This window comes from Sturnus vulgaris, chromosome 12 (assembly GCF_052056855.1).
Source record: "Sturnus vulgaris isolate bStuVul1 chromosome 12, bStuVul1.hap1, whole genome shotgun sequence".
NCBI lineage: Eukaryota > Metazoa > Chordata > Aves > Passeriformes > Sturnidae > Sturnus > Sturnus vulgaris.
The window spans coordinates 20,448,853-20,474,280 of record NC_142254.1 but is presented as its reverse complement, the minus strand read 5'-3'; the positions used below and the strand labels follow the sequence as shown (position 1 = coordinate 20,474,280).

Here is a 25,428-nt window from a genome sequence, read left to right as displayed (position 1 = left end):
GCCAGGATAAAGCAGCCCCGGGGCATCCCTGTCTTTCCCTTCAAGATCCCACTCAGATCCTGGTGAGCTGCAGGTGAAGGCTTTGTCCTCCTTGGACTTCGCAGCTCACCAGCATCACGTTTCTCCCGTGTTCTCTGTGCTGGGTAGTTTGGGCTGCATTTTTCCTTCCATGTGCAGCAGCACTGGGAGGAGTCATGTGGAGTTGATCACTGTTTTAAGGAGGTTGATGTGCAGAAACTCTGGTAGTGGCTGTGTTGGCAGATGTGGTTCCAGCTCTTCCCTGGCTGAAGCCTGGTGGGTGTCCAGCAGAGGCAGAGAGGAGATGGGAGAAGCGCAGAGTCCTCCCTCTCTGGCAAGTTTTGATCTGGGCTGGTGATCCAGAGCCATCCTGGAGAGGACAGCAGTGTCATAATCAGCTTTCTCACCCTGGCTAACAGTGGTGCAGCAGGGCTGTGTGCTGCTCCAGAGGTTTCCACATCACAGCTAATCCTGCTCCCAAACCGCAACCCGGAGCACTGACTCAAAGCACAGTTTTGTAACTTGGCCGGGAACCAGATGATCAGCAGCATCCCCAAATGGAGCAATACCAGAGGCAGCTGTGCACGGATAATCGAGGGAAGGGTTTGTGGGAAAAACTGCTCCCGGAGAAACCACACAGGCAGAGTGGCTGCTTGTGGGTGCAGGGCACTGTCAGGGCTCTTCTAGTTTGGATTTTGTGTCTCCTGAGAACGGTCCCAGCTGGAAGATTCTGAATCACAGTGTGGTTGGGCAGAAATTTCCGAATGTAATGCTGTTAAATAGCAACACTTGGTGCAATAGAAATGTGTGGAGTTGTCAGAAATGGAGACCACTGACCTCTTGTTGGGGCAGGAGGAGACACTGGCAGGTCACAGATGTGGGGTTGTGGTTTAAATTGAACCCCTTGGCCGAGATGGGTTTGTATGTTGGAGCCATGCTGGAGGGCCATGGAGGAGCTGGATGTTCATGGTTCCCAGCCAAGGTCATGAGCATCATCTTCATGGTGATCCTTGGAGACCTGGGTGCCCATCCATGTGCAGCCCCAGCTGCTCCACTGTGTTGTTTTCTGCAGGTCCTGAGGAACTCTGGGAAGGGGCGTCTGTCCCACAAAAGATTGAAATACTAACAGCTGCTGTAATTCAGTAATACTATTTAATTTAGTTTCATTTAAGTCACTTAGGCTGCAGGTCATTATATTTTGTTACGGTGAGGGTGGGGAGGCCCTGGCACAGGGTGTCCAGAGCAGCTGTGGCTGCTCCATCCCTGGAAGTGTTTAAGGCCAGGTTGGGCAGGGTTTGGAGCACCCTGGTCCCTTCTGTCCCAGTCTGACATTCTGTGATTCCAGCTTAGTGAGTTTACTTGGCTGATGTGTGAGAGAGCAGTAAGCTTTGCCCAAGCCAGTCATTGCAGGATATCAGTATCAGGTCAGGATTATGTGGGGTAAGGCAGAATAAATATTTTGGAAAGGTGAAAAAAATGATAGCTATTGGGACCAGGCAATGACTGAGAACAGGAAAGGAAAAGCTGAGCAAAGAGGTGAAGAAAGATGTGTCATCTCTAAGAACTCCTGATACGGAGCGACATCCCCTTTCAAAAGCCAGGAACAAACAGGTAACAGGTCCCCAGGGTAAGGAAGGATGTGGAGTTGAGGGTGAGGACAGGATGGAGCTGTGAGACCAGGGTGACAGTGCATCCCCACCGATGGCACTCCAGGGAACGTGGGCTCTCCATTCTCCTTGGTCTGAGTTCTGGCTGGAAGAATTAGCACTGCTCTCAGTAATAGCTAATCTTTGTGATTCGCCATTGTCAGGTGCTGAGGAAAGCACCTGTGTTTGCTGTGCAGGTTTGCAGGGCTCCTCCTGCTCCTGGCCGTGTGTACTCACTGTGGAAAACCACGGACTTTGCTCTTCCGGAGCCAGGCTGGAGCACAAAGAACAATTGCTCCTTGTTCCCCAAACTGCACGTCCTCCTGGTGCTCACAGGCACTTTTAGGGACTAATTGTGGCTCGTGTTGGCCAGACAGGTGCAGGATAACCTGGTGCAGGGCAGGTACTGGGGCTGCATTGGTGGAGCAGCCTGAGCTCACAGCAGGGCTGGCCTGGGGCTGGGGCAGTGGCGTTTTTGAGAAGCCGTGGCTGCCTCATCCCTGGAAGTGTTGGGCAGGGCTTGGAACAACCTGCTCTAGTGGAAGGTGTCCCTGCCCATGGCAGGGGGTGGAACAGGATGAGCTTTGAGGTCACTTCCAACCCAAACCATTCTGGGATTCAGTGGCTCTGTGTGTTGAAAGACATCAGCTCTTGTTTTTTTTCTCTTTGCTTTCCAGAGCAGGGGGACAAGTGTCAGATTGTGGGTGTGAGTTATTAATCTAAGGCAATTTTCAAAGATTTAAGACAGCATCCTTAAAAGGAGAGTGAAGTATTAAAATTTTCATTTTTCACAGGCTTGTTCCTATTCCAACCTTTTCAGACCAAACAAACGTGTTGGATCTGTGCAAATAATGTCTGGGGCTCTAATTGCATCGGGGGGTTTGCATGGGCAGGAGCCTCCAGCCAACTCCCTCCTGATTCTGGCATTTAAGGAAGGCTCTGCAATCTTTTTTACTCCAAGCTGGCGGGGTATGGGCAGGCTCCAGTGCACAGATCGTGGGCATGAGCTCATTTGTTGTGGCTTCAGATTGAGTGGCAGGAGTTTGGCTGCTCTGCAGGAGGGCAGGGAAGGAGGGCTGGGATCAAGAAAGGCTGTCATTCCCCTTGGAGATACATCTGGAAATGTTTCTTATTCTTTCCTGTGAGTGTGGGGAGGTTGCCCAGAGAAGCTGCCCCATCCCTGGCAGTGTCCAAGGCCAGGTTGGATGAGGCTTTGAGCAGCCTGGTCCAGTGGAAGGTGTCCCTGCCCATGGCACAGATACGGATGCTGGGGTTTGCTCACTGGTTCCAGGAAACAGGAGGGGTAGGGACGGGGAGTTTAAATGTCCATGGAGATCCATAGGGTTGGTTAATGAGGGGAGGTTGGTTAATGCTCTTCTGTCCAGCCCAGTGTTGGTGTTGTCTGGCAGGGGCTGGAGTCTGTCCCTGGGCTTTGTCCTTGTTCTCTGTGCCTGTCCCAGTGTGCCCATCGCCTTCACTGGGAGCCTGTCCTGGCTAATGGGTGCCACAGCTCCCACGCTGCTCCCAGCTGCCCAGATGTCCTGGGGTTGAAGCCAGCAGTGCTTTCATCCTCCTCTTCCTCCTCCCTCCAAGGGCCACATGACACCCCCTTCCCTTCCCTCCCTTTCGGGACCGTGGCCTTTTGAGCTCTTTCACAGACGTGTTTGGTCTCAGTGTGTGGCTTGGACTTGGTATGCCCTGGGCAAAATAAAAACCATTTTCAACTGTTCCCTTGGCCAGCGGAGGGGACAGGGGACGGCCGTGGGTGGGTGTGCTTGGGGCTGACTCTGCCATTCCCAGCCAGACTCATTCCATATGATTCCAGCCCTGCTCCTGATGGTGTTCCAGAGAGTCCTGTTCCTCCATCCTCTGGGAGGGTGCTCAGGGATGCTGTGGGGGCTCTGACCTCCATCCAGGACAGGGTGAACCAGCAGGACCCCCAGTCCAGAGCAGGGTGACTGGGCTGGGTGTCATCCCTGCTCTCCCAGCTGGCAACACTTCGTGGGCTGGGACCACCAGAGCCTTCCCAGCTGGATCCAGCCATCCTGAAACAGCAGGAGCTGCCATAGCCAGGCCCGTCCATCCCAGGGCAGGCTCCCCTTCTCTATTCACCCTTTCCCAGGGGGTTGTGTCGGATCCAGCCTCTCCAGCAGTGGGGTCTGCTGTGGCCCGGCTGGTGTGCACCGGGCACAGCCAGGACTGGCCCCTGGCCAGGGGTAAACAGCTCCTTTGTTTTCCTGGAGAAGGATGAGGGATTATATTCTGTGGAGCTCACTTGGTATTGTGCAGCCACATGTAATCAGCTCCTCCGAGGAGCTGAGTTAATTGTTTGTGAAATAGGAAGGGTGCTGGTTGTCTCCTGTAGGGAGGTGAGCTTGAGAGGGGCATCCTGGAAAGGGGCTGGCTCATCCAGCTCCTGAATTAGGAGGGATTGAAGCCAAACTGTCATTCTGCAGCCCTGGATTTGTCACTCTGCAAATGCTCTGTCGTGAGCTGGGGAAGGCTCTTCCAGCCGGGAATGTGTGCCTCCCCTCTGACTCCTATTAAACGTGCTTAAAAATGAAATGAACTTATTAAACGTGCTTAAAAATGAAACGAAGGCTGCGTCGTTGTCGGTAATTGTTGTGCAAATGTGATACTCCCTGCAAGCTGTGGAACAGGCCAGGGCTGTGTTTACCCGGAGAGGCAGCCGGCTTTCCAAGTGTAATGAGTCAGCTCCCAGAACAGAAGGGGCGCAGAATTAATCTGGCATCCGTCTGGCCTTTTCTCAGTTAAACAGGTTTTGGAAGCTCCACGTGAATAGGTGCCTACCCTGGGTACAAGCAGCCACAAAGACTTGGGAGTGGGCAGGATTTTTTTGGGAATACGTTGGCAGTGTGCTGGTCATGGGGTGCTTTGAGCTGTGACGTGGGGTTGGGTTTTGGCTGCTGGTGGGAGCAGAGCATGGCCCGGTCCCAGCATCAGCACCCACCGAAGCTGCTTGGGTTTAATATCCATTGCAAGGTGTAAATAAATTTCCCTTGCCCAGCACTTCATCCGAATTTCCACCTCTTAGATTTGCAGTGAATAATGAAGGGAAGGAATATTGTCCTCTGCTCCTGCCTCCTCCCAGGCACGAGCTCCTTCCTCCTGTACCTGCACCTTAATGAGCCCCTGGAAGAGAAACCAGGAAAATAATTCTCACATTTTCCCAGCTGGCTAATGATGGCTGGCAGAGAGAGATTCCTGGTGCTGGGAATGGCTGGAGCTGCTCCTGCAGGGACACCGTGGATGTGCAGCCTGGAGGGGACACTCGTGGGCTGTCCCCAAGCTCAGCTGTCCCCGTGTCGAGCAGGAGGGCACCAGGAGGTGTTTTCTCAGTTCCTAAAGTTTTTGTTCCTAAATACAGATAACAACCTTCCCACAGCCCAGGCAGAGGAGCTGGGCTGGACAATGAGCTGCCTTGGGAAGCAGAATCTCCTGCTGGAAGCACCAGCACTGTCTGTGCCTGGTGCTTTAGTCTGGGAATTTGTGCTGCTTCAGGGCTGGGCTGGGGCCTCTGAATCACCTTTAAAAACAACAACAAAAAAATCTAACCCAAAGAGTCCCAAGGCCTCTGAGGCATAAATGGAACAGAAATTTTGGAGGGATTTCCAGGGAACTTCTAAATACAAGACATCTCTCTCTCCTCTCTGAGAATTCCCATCTCCCTGGACAATTTCCTGCAGTTGTAGCTCTGCAGAGCTGCTGCTGTAAAATGTAAATGGATGCAATTTAGAGCGGGCAGGTGACAATTACATGGGGAGAAGTTCCTGTCTGTGCCATTCCAGCCTCAGATCAAGGAGCCCAGTTGCTGTTGAGGTTGCTGGGGCTCACTCCTCACAGACACCCCATTGCACCGATGCTTTCCAGCCTCTGCTCTGGGGAGAGGAGATATTCTTGTTCACCTAAAAGGGCTTTGGCTCCAGCTGGTGTCCCTGAGCCCTGCTCCAACTGTATTTCACATGGCAGTTCCTGTAATTTCACATTTCCAGCCCTGTGACCAGGCAACACACAAGGAGCAGGAGAGTTTTGTCCCTCCAGGTTGGCTTTCCCAGGCCAAGGTGCAGAGCAGGGTGAGGAGCTGTGACAAACCAGTCCAGGAACACCGAGCCCTCCTGCTCCTGTCTAACGATGGCAACACGTTCCAAAAGTGCATTTTTAATGGAAGTTTTGTGCTTTGTTTGGTTCTGCAAGCGTGTCTGGGAATTCATTGTGGCAAACTGAGGTGCAGGGCTGTCCCAGCCTGGGGTCTGTCCCCATGTCCCTGTGCTCAGGACAGAGCTGCAGCTGCAGGAAGCTTTATGTGGGGTGATGTTGTGGATGAAGAGCAGGAGGGCTGTTGCTCTTTGGTGGGACTTGATCCCTTCTAGGCTATTCTTTGAATATGAAACAAGCCGTGTCTGCAGCTGCAGGATCCACTTTGGAGTTGGCCTCTTCTCCCAGGAAACAAGCCATGGGATGGAAGGAAACAGCCTCAGGCTGTGCCAGGGGAGGTGCAGGTTGGAAATCAGGAGGAATTTCTTCATGGAAAGGGTTGTCAGGCATTGGAAGGGTATGCCCAGGGAGATGGCAGGGTTCTCATCCCTGCAGGTGTCCAAGGAAGGGCCTGGATGTGGCACTGAGTGCTCTGGGCTGGTGACAAGGTTGGGATTGGGACAGGTTGGACTCTGTGTTCTGGGAGGTCTTTTCCAAGCTCAGTGATTCTCTGTGATTCCATGTGTGATTCCTGGCAGCACCTCTGTTACTCTCTGGGAAGGTGGCAGGAGCCTGCTGCAGCTTTTCCCACATGTGAGGGTGCTCTGCCATCCTGGTGTTGCCATCCAGGGGTTGGGAGGGGGTTTATCCCCGTGGGGAAGTGTGTTCCCCCCCACAATGGAGAATTCCCTCTGAGATGTCTGACCTCCCTTCTCCTCTCTCCCAACAGACGGTTGATGATGAGGCGATGGCAGCATAAATGAAGATCAAGTAAGGAAGGCAGAACGATGCCCAAGGGTGGGTGTTCTAAAACACCACAGTCAGAAGATTTCTCTCTCAGCAACGACATGGTGGAGAAACAAACGGGGAAAAAGGTAACCTGCCTTCCTTTGGGGATGCTGCTCTTTGAGCCTGGAGTCCTGAAGCTGTGGCAGTGTTTGACATGGTGGGAGGTTGCCCTGGGCTCTTTTCAGGGGATTTACATTGGTGTGTTGGTGCTCTGCCAGCTGGTGGGGTTGGGTTTATTTCCCTGTGGCTGCAATCCTTCCCAGGATGTGCTGTGCCCGCTTGGACCCAGCTCAGCTCAGCAGCAACAGGGGCTGCTTTGGAGGATTCTCTTTGGCAAGTTCTGTGTGTTTTTAGGGGTTTCTGCACTAAGCTGTGGAATACCTCAGTGATGTGGTGATGGTGCAAGCGTGTGCTGGGTGAGGGAGGAGCTTTTCCTCCTCTGGATGGAGATCCAGGTCCTTGTCAACACGGCTGGTCTGGCTTTCCCCAGCAGCACAGCTGGGCCAGGCTCAGCCCAGGAGCTGCTCTGCTGAAATTGCTGCTTCTGAGAGTTGATTTGAGGTGTTGTCTGGTTTTTGGCGTGGCTTAGGTGAAACTACTGAGATGAAATCTGAGTTTAAGGATAAATACCTTCACACTTCTCCTCTTCATCCCATTTCGCTCCAGGCATGAGCCCAGTCTGCTCTCATTCAGCTTTTTCCCCCTTCTCAGTATCAGTCACTTTTAGTCAATAGCTGTGCAGAAAACTGTGCAAATGTTACCTTTAAATAAACATGAAAACCTACATCTACTGAATTCTGCTAAGGAACAAATCTCATCCACTTCCCTTTCATCTCCCTGCTCCAGTTTCTCAGCATTCCCCTGGGAGTTTCTGCCAGGCCCCGGGAGCTGAAGCTGAGCGTGGTGAGCTCCAGCTCTGTCATTTCCTCACCCCGGTGATGGCAGCAACTCCTTGTATGACTGAGCTCATATTATTGACAAAATGAGAAAAATACAAAATAACCAACAGGAAAATCCCAGCCAGGATTTGGTTATGGAGCACCTTGGTGGCATCTGCCACATTCTCCTTTCTGTGGTCGGTGCAGGAGTGCTGTGAGCACAGTATGGGGCTTCTAGGAGGGGGGAAAATCTGGGATTAGGGATGTTGGAGTGGGGGGAACAGCTGCCTGGTATCACCAGGAAGATGCCAGCATTTACCCTGGCAAAGGAGGCTGTGCCCAGCAGTGCAGGATATGTAAATACAGGCTGGGTAAGAAGCTTAATGCTGGCGCAGGTGCTTGGGGAGGGAGAGGATCAGTTGGAATATGAATCAGCTCCCATTTTATTCCATGCACTCCCGGCAGCTTAAGGGCTGTGTGTTATTTACAGAGCAGGTTTGGCGAGCGGCGCGGGGCACGCCGGGAAGCAGAGTTATCTCCTGCTGGCTAAATAACTAGGACACAATTCCTGCCTCCCCATTCAGGCCTGCCCAGAGTGGCTCTGACAGGGGACACGGCAGAGTCGCTGCTCCTTTAATTCTGGTTTTTTTTTAACGGAGGAGAGGCTCGCAGGCTCTTGTCTTGCAGAGGCTGAGCTGAGCTCCAGCCTGAGTGGCTTTTGCCCTGTTTCTGGTTAATTCTGAAGCTGAGCTGGAGCAGTGACTCAGGGGAAAAGCACTTCGACCTCCTCCCTGCAGACGCTGTTGTACCTGCCTGTCAGCAACCGCTGCCTTGCATTTATCTTGCCTTTGTCAACACGTTCAAAGGCCTGAGCTGGGACTTGGCTCAGCCTCCCTGTGAGGCTGGAGAGGGAGAGCAGAGCCCGGGTCCTGCACGGGGACCCAGTGTGGGCACAGGCAGAGCATGGCAAAGTGATGCCAACCAAGTGTTTTCTTCTTAATGGGACCTTAATACCAAATAGTTGGTTTAGCGTTGAACAGGCTTTACATGCCTGGGCTCTGCAGCTCTGGCAGATGGAGGGGGGTCCTGGAGCTGCAGTGGGCTGAGTACCACAGGGGACAAGGGGGCTGGCCTTGAGCTGAAGGAGGAGAGGTTTAGATGGGATATTGGCAAGAAATTCTTCCCTTTGAGGGTGCTGAGGCCCTGGCACAGGGTGCCCAGAGAAGCTGTGGCTGCCCCTGGATCCCTGGAAATGCCCAAGGCCAGGTTGGAAGGGGCTTGGAGCAATCTAGGCTAGTGGAAGGTGTTCCTGCCCATGGCAGGGAGTAGAACCAGATGAATTTTAAGGTCCCTTCCCACCCAGACCATTCCAGGATTCTGTGATCACCAACTTCTGCACCTGAGTTCTGTGCTTGATCACTAGCAGGCTCCCAGGGGAACTGCCCTGCTCCAGAGGGCTCCTGCTTGGAGGAAGAGGCTGTGAGCTGCTGCCTGGCACTAGCAGAGCTCATTATAGCAGGGAACTCCTGGCTCTCTGCTCCCTGCCCCTCCTCAGGAGGGCCTTAGGAACGAGTGGGATGCAGCCCTGAGAGTGAAGGGGTTTAAAGTGGAGTCTGAGGGTGTTGGATCAGTGTTTTTCCCGGGGTTACTGGAGCCCTTATAAGGCTGCACAAGCCTGCCCGGGGCGGGCACTGGCAGCCCCCGGGCTCCTCCTGCTCCCTTCAGCCTGAAGGCTTTTGTAAAAATCTGCTTGCCATATATGAATAATTCTCCTTTCTGGTCTAGATGCACAGATCCTCGTAGCAGGAGGAGATTACTCATGACTTAGGCTGAGCAGAGCACCACAGCAAGGGTTATATCAGTTGTCAGAAGCATTTCCTGCTGGGTCTGGCCTGGCTGCGTGCTTACACCGTGTGCTTGGTGCAGCCTTTGCCTCTTTATGGGGAAATGCTCCCTCTTGCATACTCAAAAGTGCATTTTTGCTGCAGTGAACACCAAGCAGAACAGCACTTACCCCGTTTTTTGCTTGTAGGAGCTGGCAGAGGTTAAAAAAACTTGAGGTTTTTCTCCTTCCCCTTCTCCCCTTCTCAGAAAAGGGAGTGTGGTCCTCATTTCTCAGTTCTTCATTAAATCTGTTGTGCTGTCAGGGCTTTCCAGACTGGATGAGTGAGTGCTGAGCTCTGTGTCCAGCACAGTCACCCACCAGGGTGTGAAACCTGCAGGGGTATCTGGGTGACTGAAGAGATGGCATTTCAGTGAAGTTAATCAGCCTGTGCTCATCACTGGGTCATATTTCTTACACACTTTGGTGCCTGAGGCTCACAGGAACGGGGCTGCAGCTCCAGTCACCTCCGTGCTCTCCATGTTTTATTGCAGCATTGACAACAGCACAAATTCAAACTTTCTGGAACTTTGTGTGTATGTGTTGTACTCTGGCTTTGGGAAGGCTGTGAGGGGCCTAGATTTAGAGAACTGTTTGGTTTTCACCACATCCAGTTGTTTTCTGAGTAAAATTGCATCCATTCCCTTTTGTAATGCAGGGTGGGAACCTTGTGCCCTCTCTCCCTTCCTGCTGGCAGAGCCAGGACAGACCCACTGGTGCAGGGAAAGTCCCTCTGTGGCAGCATTTGCTTTTTGCAGCGTGGGTTGTTTGCCCACAGCAGGAGTCTGACGTGGGGCACAGCCTTGGAGCCCTCCTGGGCTTCTCCTCCCAGGCTGCCCGTGCTGGTTTTATTCAGTACTGCCTAATTTTTACTGACATCACAACCTGAAACGCTTGGAGCTCATTTTGGAGAACAAAGGGCTTTGGGGATTTCCATGGCTGGCAGTGCAAGTCTCTGCATAAGCACTGGGCTGCGAGTCAGGCTCTGTCTGAGCGAGGTGACGGGGCTGGAAATACAGATTGCTTTGTAAATCATAGAATCGTGGTTTGGGCTGGAAGGAACCTTAAAGCTCATCTCATCCCTTCCACTAGGTCAGGTTGCTCAGAGCCCCATCTAAACGGCTCTATCTTGCAGAAATCTGCATCAAAAAACCCCACAGGATTGTTTTTGCTCTGAGGACTGGCCTTTGGCCAGTTTGTGTGTCACAAGTGCCCTGAGCAGATTGGTATCAGGGTGTGTGGTGCTGGTGGGAGAAGCCCTTCCATCCCCACCCTGCAGCACCTCACTCTGTGTGGCTGCTGGGGCCAGTTCCTGGTGGGTTTGTGCTCCAACCGCAGCAGCTGAGAGCGACTTGTGATGCATCTTTTCACTTTTGCAAGAGCTCAAGGTGGGCTGTTACTCATACAGTAACTCTACTGCAAGTGTAATGTGGCAGGAGGGGATTTTTTTTCCTGCCCTCACGGCTGCTGACTCCCTTTTGCCAAAGCAGCTTTTATTGACACCTGCAAAGGGGAACTTGCTGCTGCTGCTGAGCTCTCGACTCTTCCCCATCCCCAAACTCCTGTCTTGGCTTTGGAGAGCCCCAGCTTTTACACAGGGCTGTTCTTCCAAGTCTCTCTGCAATGTCAGGGCCAGGCTGAATGGGGCTCTGAGCAGCCTGATCTAGTGGAAGGTGTCTTTCCCAATAGCAAAAAAGGGTCGGGATGAGATGAGCTTTGAGGTCTCTTCCAACCCAAACCATTCCAGGATTTCGTGATTGTGATTTGGATTTGTTCCATTTGTGAAACCTGATCCCGATGAGTCTGAGCTTACTTTAAACATGAGAAGACCTAAAAATGAAACCAGGTTTTACTCGAGTAAAGGAGGACATTCTTCATTACAGAATTGGAAATAATTAAGGAAATAAAGCTTAAAATAAGAAAAGGAAAACTTGCAGGAATTGGACTCTCCGATTGCCTTGATGTTCCACCCTCTGCTGCAGGCATCCCCAGCAGGTCGCTGCTTTCCAGGGGGAAGCAAAGTCTGGATCTTCCTTGCTCCAATTAGTAGGAAAGGTTATCCTCGTGCTACTGGAGGAATTAATCTTCAAAGTGGTGCCGGCGCTGCCGCCGCTTCCTTGGCTGCCTGGTGTTTAATTGTGCTGAGCTGAGTGGATCAGCAGCTCCCAGCGTTGGGGTGGATGCAAAGGAAGCTCTGCCCGAGCGTGCCCAGCACCAGGATTCTCATGGACACTGCCAGGGCTCCCCCTCTGCTCTCAGAAGGGTTTTCTCATCATTCCTCTACTCTTGTCTCTCCTCCGACACGGAGATTTTAGCGACGTGGCAATAACTGTGGCTTTAAAGTGACAGAAGGGAGGTTTAGACGGGATAGTGGGAAGGAATTCTTCCCTGTGAGGGTGGGCAGGCTTTGGCACAGGTGGCTGCCCCTGGATCCCTGGCAGTGTCCCAGGCCAGGTTGGACAGGGCTTGGAGCAGCCTGGGACAGTGGAAGGTGTCCCTGCCCATGGCAAGGCTTGGAACGAGATGAGCTTTGAGGTCCCTTCCAACCCAAACAATTCCGTGATTCAAACTTGTAGAATGAGCTGCGTTTTTCCTGTCCTGCCCTTTTTCTCACTCCTGAGTTCACAGAGATCCCAGGCAGCATTAATCCAGCAGAAAACCTACCTGTATGTCAAAGAGCATCATCCAGATGCTTCTTGAACTCTTGACAGCCTTGGTGCCCTGACTGCTTCACCCTGCAGGAACCTCACAGACTCCTGTGTGAAATGTTCCGAGATATCTTTTATTCAGGTAGATATAAGGAAAAGTTCAGGATGTGAATGGCCACTGTGGGAAAAGGTGCATTATTTATTTGGTGGCTTTTTATCAGGAAACATACACATTTTATTTTATTCCTTTGATAAAATATTTCATAGAATCATAGAACCAGGACAGAGCAGGTACCTGCTCACAACACAGGTGATGGAAGCTCCCTGGCCTCACTGCCACCTCAGAGCAGTAGAGGTGGCATGGTTTGTTAGTCCACACTATTTTTGTTCACTTCAGAAAGCATAAGTCAAAAGCTTTTGAATGTGGAGGGTTTAAAGGAAATGCTGGAGTGTTTATTTTGGCTGTGGGGGCTCTGTCCCGTCGCTCCAGGGCCGGTGCTTGGCGGCTGCTCTGGAGCAGGGCTGCCCTTGCTGGGGCTCCGAGCGTGCTTTGGCTGCCTCCCACTACAGAGCCCCGTCAGGCAGGTTTGTTTCTCTTGCTTTACCAAAAAAGGGATTCCCCAACCCATTTCCTTCATCCTCTCCAGAGCACAGCCCCGGGGCTGTCACGCTGCCTGTGGAGCAGGGATGTGCAAACACATCCCCCTGGGGCGACTCAGGGGCTTCTCTTCCTTCTGTGGGTGAATTGTGGGCTCCACACAGACACGGGAAGAGGAAGGAGCAATGCACACAGTGACAGTGACACTGCAGTCCTGTGACTGCTGGCACCAGGGCCACCTGCCAGGAGCTGCCAGAGCCAGGCAGCAGGACTGTGCCTCTCTAAACAAGGGAATGCTCCTAGGTTGGCTCCTGCCACACTCTGGCATGGTTTTGTGTACTGAGGTTCTTGTGTTTAATCTCACTCTGCCTCTAAAGTACAGAGTCTGGGTTTTGCTGGGTTCTTGAAATCAGATCTGTGACAAAGCTGCTTGTGCTGCCCTTGTTGTTCAGGCAGGGACACAGTGGTCAGTCCAGAACTGCTCACTTAAAATAATCCTGTTCCTCACATACAAAAAACACAGGGCATGACCTGGGGCTGTGCATTCCCAGCACACTGGACTCCTGGAGCCAGCTCTCCCTGCTCATGTGAAAAATCTCACCTGTCTCAGTATCTGTAACTTCTGCATGGGATGTTCATTCAAAATCTCTCCCTGTTTTTGAGCAGTTCACAGCATTTCTACTTCACATTAAAATCCAAACCAGCCCAAACAAGCAGGACTGATACAAAGCAGGAATGGATCGTTCTTGTCTTGTGGTTGCATTTGGAAATCCTCAGATTCCCCCATCCCAGCCTACCTTCCCTCCCTGCCCACAGCTGGGTGCATCCTCAGCCTCATACAAAGTGTTGGCTTTGTTTTTCACATGAATTGGTTGGAATTTGGCACCACAGCAGCCTCAATTAGCCTGGCTCTTCTCTGATGGTGGCAGAGCTCTGTATCTTGGTGGAGGCTGTGTTGGCAAACCTTGATGCTGGAAATCCACAGCAGAAAGGGAAGGGATGTTCTGTGAGGCCAGTGCAGGATTTGGGGAATCAGCAGAGCACAGTCTGGACAAGGCTCTTGTTGACCTTGGTCTCTTTTCTTTGCAGGATAAAGATAAAGTTTCTCTAACCAAGACTCCAAAGTTGGACCGGAGCGATGGCGGCAAAGAGGTGAAAGAGCGAGCGACCAAACGCAAGTTGCCTTTCACTGTCGGAACAAATGGAGATCAAAAAGACTCTGATACAGGTACAGAAATGTCACACTGCACCCTCAGAGCCTGGCTGTTGGGGCTGCTGGGGAGCACACGGGATCCAGGGTGCAGCCAGCCAGTCCATATGGAAGTGTTGTATCAAATTCTGTGGTTTTTTAATTGAAGGAAGAGGCACAAGGAGTGGACAAGGGGCTGGATAACTGCTCTGCTCCACATCTGTTCTTAGTGATGTTTTTAGGAGGATCAAGCCATGGCTGTGGGAGGAGACCCCCTTCCTTCAGCAGCTGTCTGTTCTCCTTGTTTCTGACTATCCCAGTTCAGGAACTGTGACTGGGACAAGCCATGGAGCAGGGCCTGCTCGTGAGAACTTGGAAAACAAGAGAATAAAGCTGAGTAGTCTTGAAAAGAACATCAGCAAGTAGAATCTGGTCAAGCAGGTCAGTCTTGTAACAGAAGAGTGGCTGGTGCATGAGGCTCCTGGATGGGCTGTTGGATTTGTTAGCAATTAGGAAGTGCTGTCACAAAGCTTTGGCATGGAGAAAATTGTATTGTTTGGTTGTAAGGGGCTGAGCTGTGGGTTTCCGGACAGGGATTTGTGTAGAACCTTGTTGTACATTCCTAGGAAATCTGCATTTGGAAATAGTTCTGGTCAGGTAAAGCCCAGTGATTGTATAAAGAGATAAAGCAGGCTAAAAGTTGGGAAGATGCTTGAACATGGTAAAAGGCTGTATTTGGTGGTCTGTGGTGAGCCTGACATGGGATTTGTCTCCTGGTTCAGGTGTTGAAAGGGCAGATCTGGAAGGGCCAGGAGTGCCACTGCAGCAGTGAGGGCTGTTCCACATGCAGGACACACAGTGGTTTATTTTCCTGAGCTCCCTATCTGAGGAGAAAGTTTCCAAATGTTCATTAATTCTCTTAAACGTGTTGGCCATTTGCAAGGTTTGGCTGTGGTTCTCCCTTGGGGTGTCACCTTTGCAGGGGTGGCTGGGGCCAGGCAAAGCTGATGAACCAGAGCTGGAGCTGCTCTTTGTCAAGGGTGTTCGTGCCACATTCAATACTGGGTTGAGAGTTGAAGCCCAAACTCACTGCAGGGCTGTCAGACCCTTGTGACAGCTGGATCTGCTTTTGCCAGAGCTCCAGTCTCTCTCTCTGGCTGCAGAGATGTTGGAAATGTTTGCACTGGCAGCAGCGAGAGGGAAACCAAATGCAGAGGAGAGCAGAGAGAGCTGCTGGGAGAGGCTGTGGCTGCTGGGTGGGAGCAGCAGCCCGTGAGACCCCCCCTGCTCAGGGGCTCCCCTGTCACCCCTGTGCTTTCTTATCTCTGGACACGTCTTCTCCTTCCTCTGCAGAGCTCTTCCTCTTCCTCTGCACAGCTCTTCTCCTTCCTCTGCAGAGCCCATCCTTCCTGGGGAAGTGGGTGAGCTGGGGCTAGCAGCAGCCCAGCTCTCAGAGGAGACCCAGAGGGGGTCCTGGCACTCACAGACCCGTTTAAAGACAAACTGGGCTCTCACAAACTCTGGGAAGGTGTATGGGAGGTGCAGGAGAGTCTCAGCAACCGTTTGGTGGGGACTGGGGAGGAAGCGACTCTGGCCTGGAGATCAATGTGCACAGTCAGGCTGGTGCCTTAGCAGGAACCTGTTTCTCCTCCCTGACATGGTTTACTCCAGGAATCAGATGCTGGAGGTGGGAAAAGACTTAGCTGAGATAGGAAAAGACTTCCTGGCACCTCTCTCTGCTCTTGCACCACCCCACTGTGACTGTTTCAAGCCTGCCTGGTCCTTGTCCTGGCTCGAGGTAGAGGCAGGTACAGACGTGTTTGTGCTGCTCAGAACCTGCATGCTCTGGGGGTGGAGGGGTCCCCCCAGGTCTGTGCTGGTGCCATCAGTGGCACCTGGCTGAGGACACGGGTGTGACATGCAGGACAGGCTTTTGTGTGGAACAGAGGCTGCCATCTGCCCACCCCAGGTTCCTGCAGCAGGGGGAGGCTGCTGCTGCTGCTGGTTCTGCTCCTCAGCTTTGCTCCCAGCCCTCGGAGCAGCAGGATTGCACCATCGCTGCTGGCTGACCCCGGCTGCTTTATGTAACGTGGTCCTGCTTCCCAGGCTGTGTCCACGGGCTGCTGTGAGTGCATGAGGGGGTGTGCCAGGATGTTCCACAGCCATGTGGAATTCAGCTGTAAGGACGTGGGAGCTGGGAGCTAGCAGAGCTCTTTCTTTGCTTCTAGTGGGGTGTTTTTCTCCTCTTCAAGTGTTTAAACAATAGCGTGGATCCTCATCCTGATGTGTTGCAGTGACTCATTTTCCTTAGCACGGTGTGTGTTGCTTTTTTCCCCCGGATGGCTCTGGCTCAGCCTTGACGTAGGTGCTCCATGTGTGGGGTGAGAAACATCAGAGCTGGCTTTGTCTCCCGTGGAAGGGCAGCACAACGTGCCCTGGCCAGGTGTGGGGCAGCACGCTGGTGCTGCACGATGGCTGGGGGGTGTAGATGGGATATTGGGAAGGAATTCCTTCCTGTGAGGGTGGGGTACAGGGTGCCCAGAGCAGCTGTGGCTGCCCCTGGATCCCTGGAAGTGTCCAAGGCCAGGTTGGACGAGGTTTGGAGCACCATGGGGTAATGGAAGGTGTCCCTCAAACAAAATGAGCTTTTAAGGTCCCTTCCCTCCTAAACCATTCCAGGATTCTGTGGTGTGGGCTCCCAAAGGCACTACTGGCCAGCACTGTGCTAAGCACATGGTTTGGGTACAGTTGGTTCAGAGCTAAATCTTTTAAAATATCTTTCTCAAAATGGTTTCTAGAGCAACAATTCTGGCTCTCGGGTTCCTCAGAGTTAACTAAATAAACTGTCTTTAGGAAAAAAAAAAAAAAAATGGCATCGAGCCGTGAGCCTCCAGACTGTGCATGTTACAGCTCCAGCACTGTGGGAGCAGCATCCCTGTGCCTCAGACTTCTCCTCCTTCCTTCTCCTTCCCTCATGTGGCATCTCCCCACATCCCCAGAGCCTACGTGCTGCCTGGCAGCCTGCAGGCGAGCACAGCCAGCTTTCCTCGCAGCCATTCCAGCCGCGTGCGAGGCTCCTCGGCCGTGTGCCGCGCCGGGAGGGGGGCTTCAGACCCGGGAATATTGGATAATTGTGGTATTAACGAACACGCAGGGAGAAGGGAGCAGTCCTGCTGGGAAGGCACCTGGCAGGAGAGGTGGGCACGGGCGGCTGGCGCAGCGGTGCCGCGGCTGCGGCGCTGAGCCACGGCTGAGTCACGGCTGACTCAAAGGCACCAGACTGCCGGCGTGGGGCCGGGCACTCCCCACCTGCCTCGGGCTCTGACGGGATGGATCCGCAGCAGCAGCTCCCTCTGTGCACACTGGGACAGGTAACGCTGCCGGAGAGCAGCTGGGAGGTGCACAGAGTGCAGAATTCCGTGTGCCCGCTCCTCCCGCGGGTGCTTTCCTTAGCTGGGTGTCACGCCGTCACTTGAGTCCCTTGGCTTGAGGTGCAGCTGTGGTTTCCAGGCCTTTAGTCATCAGCAGGGAGAGTTGGGGCTCAGTACAAATCTTGGAGCGTGCTGAGATAATTTTGGCCTCTGACAGCTCTGCCTGGGAGCTGGGAAGGCCTGGGCGAGGCTGGGTCAAAGCTGGTTGTCCCCAGCAGTGCTGGGGGCTCTGCTTTCCTTGGGCTCCTGTTCCCTCCCTGGGTGTTCCAGTTCCTCCCTCTTTGTCCAGTTCTCTCCCTGTGTGTCCATCTTCTTCCCTGAGTGCTCTTGGAGGAATAAGGGAAAGAAAAACCCCCAGCAGCTCTCTGACCTGCTCTGTGCACATCAACTTTTCCAGGCTCCGAGGGCTCTCCTGGTGCCCAGGGCTGATTCCAGGGGCTTGTGGTGGGCCAGTGTGAATATGGTTGGCAGGAGCTGGCCTGGGAGCTTCAAACTCCTTCTCTCTAATCCCCCGGGGTTGTTACGTGACGCTAATTAGTCGGTTAGAAAATACTTGATGAATCAGCTGACCCAAACCATCCTCTCCCGGAGCCGGCTGCCGCTTGCCTAACGCTGGAGTGTTTGGAGTGACACGGCATGGGAACGGGCTCGTTAGTCCCAAGCAGGCAAGGCTGGCGAGGGAATCCGTGAGAAGCAAATTGCTGGCTTATTAAAAAAGGCATCTGCACCCCACAGTGGTGTTTGTGCCATTGCCTGTGCCTGGCTGTGCTCCGGTGTGTGCAGCTGGGGGCTCGGAGCTGCAGCGGGGCTTTCTTTGCTTGTGTCATTTCAATCCTTTTACTAAAATAGTAAGAAACTGTTCTCACCTAGCAACCAGGGAGAGAGTGAATGTCAGAGCTTCTCCCTTCCTAGCTGGGCTCCATAATGCCAGTACAGTGTGGAGAGCCTGGCACACACCAGCCTTCAGATCACCCTGAGAAACTCCCCGTGTGCAGCAGCCATCTGGGAAGGGCTGTGCAGAAAACCAGGTCGTTTTATGATGGGAGCTGCCATAAATCTCCCTCCTCCCCCCTCATCACCTCCTTAACATGCAGAGGGAGAGGTTGCAGTGTGCTGTGTCTCTGTGAACCAAAAATCTATCAATGATGGCTTTTTCCTTAATACAAGAGCTTTTATCAGCGCTGTCTGCAGAGTGTCCTGGCCCCAGTTCTGGGAGGGGAGGGCTGGCCAGAGCCTTCCTCCCCCGTACTCCCTCCTCCAGTTCTTTCTATTTCGTGGGAAATGAACAGTCTGGACTTGAAAATTGGTCTTGCTCTGAATAATTCACTTTTAACATGGAGATTGTTGTTTGTGATGAAGCCTCTGGGTTCCTCTCCCAGCCAGTGGCCACTCTGTGAAGGAGCTGCTTTTACACACCAGGGCACAGCTGTGGGGTCTGGCCTACAAGTGTAGGGAGAACACCTGGATTTGGGCCACAGGCTGTCACACAGGGTTAAACCTCTCCAGTCAAATTGTATTTTGAAATACTGCAGCCATTGGGGTCGGGCCCTGCAGATCCTCATCTCCAGGGAGCCCAGCTGAGCACTGGGGATGGTGGGCTCAGCTGCACACAGTGACCTGACATGGTTATAAATGGGCTTGTTCCTCTTGCTGGTGCCTTTTCTCTGCTCCTGACTCACAGCCGAGGTCTCCACCATCATTTCCAGCAGTGTGGGATGAGGCTCTGGCTCTGCTCCTCCATCCTTCAGGTGGGAATGAGCTCCCCGCTCTATGGGAGCAGCTCAGGGCACCTTCTGTCAAGGCAAACCTTGCTTTTCATCTTGTTTTCCTTTTTGGCACTGTGTTGATAAACCAAATCACCTCCTGGCTGTGGCCCTGGTCTGGTGGCTCTGCAATGTGCCTGTGACCTCCTGGTGCCAGTGTCCCCCCATCCTGAGCCGTGTTCCTCTGCACTCCAGGGATCTCCTGCTCACTCTCCTCTGAGCTTTTTGCCACTCTGGCCTTTCCTGCTGCCCTCTCATGTTTGTCCACCTGTGCCATGCTGCTGCTTCCCTTTCCATGCTGCTTCTGCCATCCTCAGCCTGTTTGTTCTTCACTTCTGGAGTGTCCCAGACCGTGCTGCCGCCAGCCTTTCACCTGGGTCATGGGCCCACATGGCAGGTGCCCTGCGAGCCTGGGGGTGCATCCTCAGGCCATGGTGCCAGGCTGGACCTGCTCTCCTCTGCTCTGAGCCGACATGCTCCAAAACGTTTAATGCCCTCCAAGTTCTGCAGCAGGAATGAGTCACTCTTACGCAGGCTGGGCCGGGCTGGGGGGAGCACAGCCCGCCTGCTCTCCCGGGGGTGCAGTGCAGTCTCTGTTGCTGTCTGTGCTGCTCTAATTTATTCCTATTGATCTCCTGGTCGGGCTGGCTCACACAGCAGCGCTCGCTGAGCCCCTCTCGCCGCTGAGCCGGCTCTCGGTGCGGCGCCGCGACCTTTGGGCACGAGCTGCTGCTGCTTTGGAAATGGTGTTTGGAAATGGGGTTTGGAAATGGTGTTTTTCCTCAGGGTTGCACCTTCCTGCGTGTGTTGTCATGCCGAGCAGTGGGAGCAGATGCTTTCTGCATTACAGGGTGTGCTGCGTGCGTGCGTGGGGAGCGAGGAGCGCGCGGCCCCGGTGTCCCCACGACCTGCCAGCGTCTCAGCGTGCCTTGGAGAAACCTCTGAGAGCTTTTCCATCACTGCCCTGCTCTCCTCCTGCCCCTCTGTGTCTCAGCTGGGGCTGGGTTCAGCCTGTGTCTGCACACAGACGCTGAATCTCTCTCAATCTGCTCTGGGATCCCTATGGAGATGCCAAGGCGCTTCCAGCAGCCCTGGATTTGTCCAGCACTGCCCGGAGTCTTGTGTGGTCACAAGAACCCCCCCCTCAAGCTGATACTCAAACCCCTTTGTCCTGGCAATCTGCTCCTGCTCAGCCTTTGCAGCCTCCCGGGCTCGGTGTGATGAAAGGCAGGAGCAGTTCCCGGCTCAGCTCCTGCTTTCCCCTTTAAGCCTGCGCACGCGGTTCCTGCTGGCGTCAGCGCGAGGGAAGAGCCGAGCAGGATCCCCGAATTAAACCAGGGCTGATGCTCGGGAGCTTTGCAGAAGGGCTGAAGCAAGCAGCAAACAAGCTGCTTTAAAAATAGCTGCATGGAGGTGTGGCTCATCCCGGGCTCATGGAGCATCCGTGGGCTGCCATGGTCTTCCTCCCACTGGGATCTGTGTGCACGGTCCAGGCACCGCCACTGAGGGCTCCCTGCCTGCCCACCCCCCGCATCTCTGGGGTTTGTGCTTGCTGAAGGGGTTTTAGTGTCAAAGAAGCTTTTTTTCTGTCAGCCAATGCGGGTAACACTGGGAGAGTTTCTCTCCAGTCGCTCCATGTTGCTGCAAGGTGTTCCAGAGGTGCAGTTAATTGGAGGCACGGGAGCAGGCGAGCTGAGGTCTCTGTGCAGGGACACTTTTAAATCTGCTGCAAATCTGATTCTGAGTAAAACCCTCGGGGCTGAAATAACACACGTGCAGCTCTGTGAGCCTGGGACCAGCCCAGTGCCAGGCAGGGCTCTCAGGATGGGAAGTGGATGATGGCAGCAGCTCTGTCTCCATCCTCTGCTTATGTTTCAGACCCAATGAAGGATCTTGCTTATGTGGTCCCTCCACATTGCCTGAGGATTGTGCCATGCAGGGAGCCAGGGGCTGCCACGCTGCCCACACAGGGTGCCAGCACTGGAGCCACAGAATCACAGAATCATGGAATGGTTTGGGTTGGAAGGGAGCTTAAAGTTCATCTCCACCCCCTGCCGTGGGCAGGTACATTTTGCACTGGACCTATAGGGTTGGTTGCCACACCAGGTTGCTCCAGGTCCCATCCAGCTTGAGCCCTTCCCAGCAGGAAGCTCGAGCCCGAGTCCTCGGCTGCCTCCCCATAGCGAGCGAGAACGCGGCAGCCGCTTTCCAATTTATTTTTATCTTGTTGATCACATGCTTTGTAATGTTAAATGTTCTGTGGAGGAGGAAATTTCTGCAACTGCAGAATGAATAGGAGTTTAGGGGGTTTCGGTTGAACTTGATAATCAATTTTTTGCAAATCCCAAGCTCGTGCTGACAACCTGCAGCAGCCGAGGGATATTAATGAAAATGTTCCCATTCTAATTGTGGCTCTGTACGTGCAGAGCAGCCCTGGGCATGGTGTGCTTCAGGGACTCTGCTTGGTGGCACCAGCCAAGATGTGACCCCCTCGAGCGTCTTCATGCCTGGCTTTGGGGCATGGCTGGTTGTGACCAAGGCTGGGGGAAGCCAGGCCTGGCTGAGCAGGGTTTAAGCAGCTTGGAGAGTCTCAGGAGGAGCAGGGAGGTGCTGCACACACGGATCAGGTGTCCCTGTGTCCCCTGGCAGGACACACAGCACAGCAGTGTGGCTCCTGGAGCCACCCTGGCAAAGTTGTCTTCCCGTAAGCACGCTGGATTTAATTTTATTTTAAGCCATTAAAAAACTGTGCTAGGATCTGATTTCATCTTCCAGCTCTGTTACAGCTGCCAGGATGACCAAAATGTGGTTTCAGAGTAGACTGGGATTCGCCTTCAATGCAGACATGTTTCCAGGGCTTGCATTTCAGAGAATTATGGAATGGTTTGGGTTGGGAAGGACCTTAAGGCTCATCTCATCCCACCCCTGCCATGGGCAGGGACACCTTCACTATCCCAGGTTGCTCCAAGCCCTGTCCAACCTGGCCTTGGACACTTCCAGGGATCCAGGGGCAGCCACAGCTTCTCTGGGCAATGAGCAGAGGGCTTTGAAGGGTGGTGGCCGTGCTGTCTGGTTGAGAGGTTCCCTGGAACAGTCATTATTTCTTAAATATACAGCATCCCAAGAGCAGGGGTGGATGGAAATCACCTGCTCCAGGTGGGCCCTGAGCAGCAGAGGTTGGCAGCTCTGTGCACTGAGCCCAGAAAAGGTTTGTGGAGCTGGCTGTGCCTCAGCCTCAGAGCTGTGAGCAGCAGGAACAGAACATCCCACACACTGCTGCCCTCCTCTGCCAGAGACCTTTCCTGGGCTGCAGTTTGGTGGGTGAGGGAAGAAACCTGTGCTGTGGTGCACAGTGTGGTGGCCATGTGTGACCCTGTCCTTTGGCACTTCCACCTGACCCTCTGGACTTTGTGCTGCAGGCTCCATCCTGCTGGCCACATGCCCGTGACCCACAGTGAGCGTGGCAGAGGGGCTGAGCAGAGCTGGGGAGAGGCTGCAGGATTGTTCCTTTGTATTGTGGTGAAGGCACCTTCAGGTTGCCCAGAGCACCATCCCTGGAAGTGTCCAAGGCCAGGTTGGACAGGGCTTGGAGCAGCCTGGGACAGTGGAAGGTGTTCCTGCCCTTGGGGCTGGGACTGGGTGAGCTTCAAGGTTCCTTCCCACCCAACCATTCCATGGCTGTGTGACTGTGGTTTGGGGGTGGTTGCTCTTGGTATCTCAGCAGGAGCTGCCTTTGCAGATGATTTAGGAGACAAGTGTCAGACTGGGATTTGGGATGACAAGCCAGACACTTCCTGGGGTTTCTTCCTCCCCTCCCCTTGTGTTTGTTGGAGATTTTTTTTAGAGGGTTGCAGAAGACCTGAGGGCAGATGGGTGCTCTGGGCCAGGTGGGAGCAGCCACTTCATGAGGAGAGGATCCATCACCCAGCACTGGGATCCATCACTCACCACAGGGATCCATCACCCAGCACTGGGATCCATCACCCAGCACAAGCTTTTCAGAGCTCCAAGTCCCATGCTCAGACAGAACCATGTCTTTCAGCTGCAGTGACACTGATGGCCTGTGTCCTTGTCCCACAGAGAAGCAGGGTCCCGAGCGGAAGAGGATTAAAAAGGAGCCCGCCACCAGGAAGCCTGGGCTGCTCTTCGGGATGGGCCTCTCGGGGATCCGGGCTGGGTACCCCCTCTCTGAGCGCCAGCAAGTCGCTCTCCTCATGCAGATGACAGCAGAAGAGTCTGCAAACAGCCCAGGTGAGACTGGGGAGGGACTTTGTTCTGCAGGGTGGGCACACAGGTGGGCACACACCTCCTTCCCAGACCTCTGGAATCCTGGGGTCACCAGAGGTTCAGGTGCAGCAGCAGGGCTGAGCTGCCACCCCTGGCATGCTGCAGGGGGGCTGGTTTGCTGCTCTGTGGGGTCTCAATGCTCCCACAGGTCACTCCAGGTGTGGTGTCACTGGCATCTGCACGTGGCTCTGGCTGCCCTTCCCTTTCCCAGTGTCCCCCAGTCCAGTCTGCCCTGACTGCTCAGCTGGAGCTTTGGTTCCATGGGAGCCCTCCCTCACCTCAGCTCTGTGTTTCCCACTGGCCTCTCAGGCTGTCTCAGTAAAGTAGGATTGTGAATAAAGACAAAATATTATCCTCTGGAGGATTTTAATGTTCCTTCTCTTGGAAGGGGATAACATGTAACTTCCACAGGTGTGGAGCAGCTGGAATGTGTTTACCACGAATTTTGTGTTCTAGTAATTTTTATCTGTTGCAAACATGCCCCCCACCCTGGTTTTTGGAGGCTCTGTGCTATCCATGTGCTCACATCCTCATCCTACACACAACACTGCAGCTTTTAGCCAAAAAACACCCATCTCCCTGCTTGTGTTGCTGTTATTTGGGAAAGGTAAAAGGAAAAAGCTGCAGAGCATTCCAGTGTTCTCCCAGGAAATGCAGTCTCCTCCCAAGGCCGTCAGACCTCACATGTGCTTGCTAAAAGGCCACTTCCCTGGGGAACTGAGGTTTGAGGGTAAGGAGCTGCATTGTCTGCTCCCAGATCACGGGATTGCCCACAGTGTTTGCCAGGACTGCAGCTCTCCAGTGGGTCTGGCAGCCCGTGATTCCCATCTCCGTGGGACACACACAGGCTGCTCTGTTCACATCCACTCCAGAGCTTGGGTTGCCTCTTGCTGCCTTTCGAATATTTAGGGAAGAGCCGAACCGTGATGCACGAGCTCCCTCTAAGGGCTTAGGAGCTCCACGGAATGGCAGTCCCTGACGCTGTTTCTCTCCTCCCTGCAGTTGACACAACACCAAAGCATCCCTCTCAGTCTACAGTTTGTCAGAAGGGAACTCCCAACTCTGCCTCCAAAACCAAAGATAAAGTAAATAAGAGAAACGAGCGAGGAGAGACTCGGCTGCACCGCGCTGCCATCCGCGGGGACGCCCGGCGCATCAAGGAGCTCATCATCGAGGGTGCAGATGTCAATGTGAAGGACTTTGCAGGTAACAGCCCAGCAATCCCAACTGTTTTCCCACCTGGTTGCATGTTCAACCTCCGAGAATGACTCCCAGCAGAAAAAGTAGTTTGTTTCTAGCACGGGGTTGTGCCTTGGAAAGAGATTTGCCGAAATTTGTGATTTTGCTCTTTGAAGAGGAAAAAGTCGTTTTACCCTTAAAAAAAAAACAAAAAACAAACCCCAAACAATAACAGAAAGCCACATAAAAAACTCCCTCAAAGCATCAGTTTTCTTGTTGGAGTTTGGGAACAGAATTCCCAGGCTGTGCAGTCTGCTTCAGGTGGGCTGGGCAGGATCCAGAGGATCCCTGGAGCTGTTGTGGCTCCACTCACCAAAACTGGCCAGGCCACTCTGGACCATTTCCTTCTGCCCTTCCATGGGAGTGCCGTGTTGGAAGTCTGGAGGGGGATTTGCAAAGGGAGGTGGGCTGGTTTAGCTCTGTTTTTACTTAAAATAGGAGGAATTATGTGCACAGAAATACTGCTGAGAGTGGGTTTGTGAAGTCATCGCTCTGGAGTTGGGGGCCTGATGCCTGTGAATTTTTGGGAGTTGTTTTTAAGGACTGAATGTGGAGGTGCTGCTGATGGGGAGGGAATGTGAAGGGCAAGGTTAGGCTCCCACCAGGCACCCAAGTTGGAGGAGTTGTTGACCATCCTGACCCTCAGCTCAGGAGTAGTACCACCTCCTCCTCCTCCTTCTCCTCCTCCTCCTCAGCAGTGCTGCTAAGCTCCTGCTTAGGGTGGTGGGATGAGACTGGAACAGCCCTGACTCCTGCAGGGAGAAGGCAGCCATGGGATGCTGGTGAAGGGGTGGTGAAGGTGCCATTTGGTGGGGCTGGATCAGCCTTTCTCCAGCACGCCCCAG

General features: G+C 53.5%; 1 protein-coding gene across 1 annotated transcript in view; it reads left to right on the top strand.

The window, feature by feature from the left end:
* ANKRD11 (ankyrin repeat domain 11) overlaps positions 1-25,428 on the top strand; it is a 127,160-nt gene that overhangs the window by 88,417 nt on the left and 13,315 nt on the right. Inside the window, exons 3-6 of the mRNA XM_088172141.1 lie at positions 6,610-6,754; positions 13,764-13,902; positions 23,138-23,308; positions 24,347-24,550. Coding sequence (XP_088028267.1) covers positions 6,668-6,754; positions 13,764-13,902; positions 23,138-23,308; positions 24,347-24,550 — 601 coding nt within the window. The 5' untranslated portion in view covers positions 6,610-6,667. The remainder of the gene's footprint in view (positions 1-6,609; positions 6,755-13,763; positions 13,903-23,137; positions 23,309-24,346; positions 24,551-25,428) is intronic.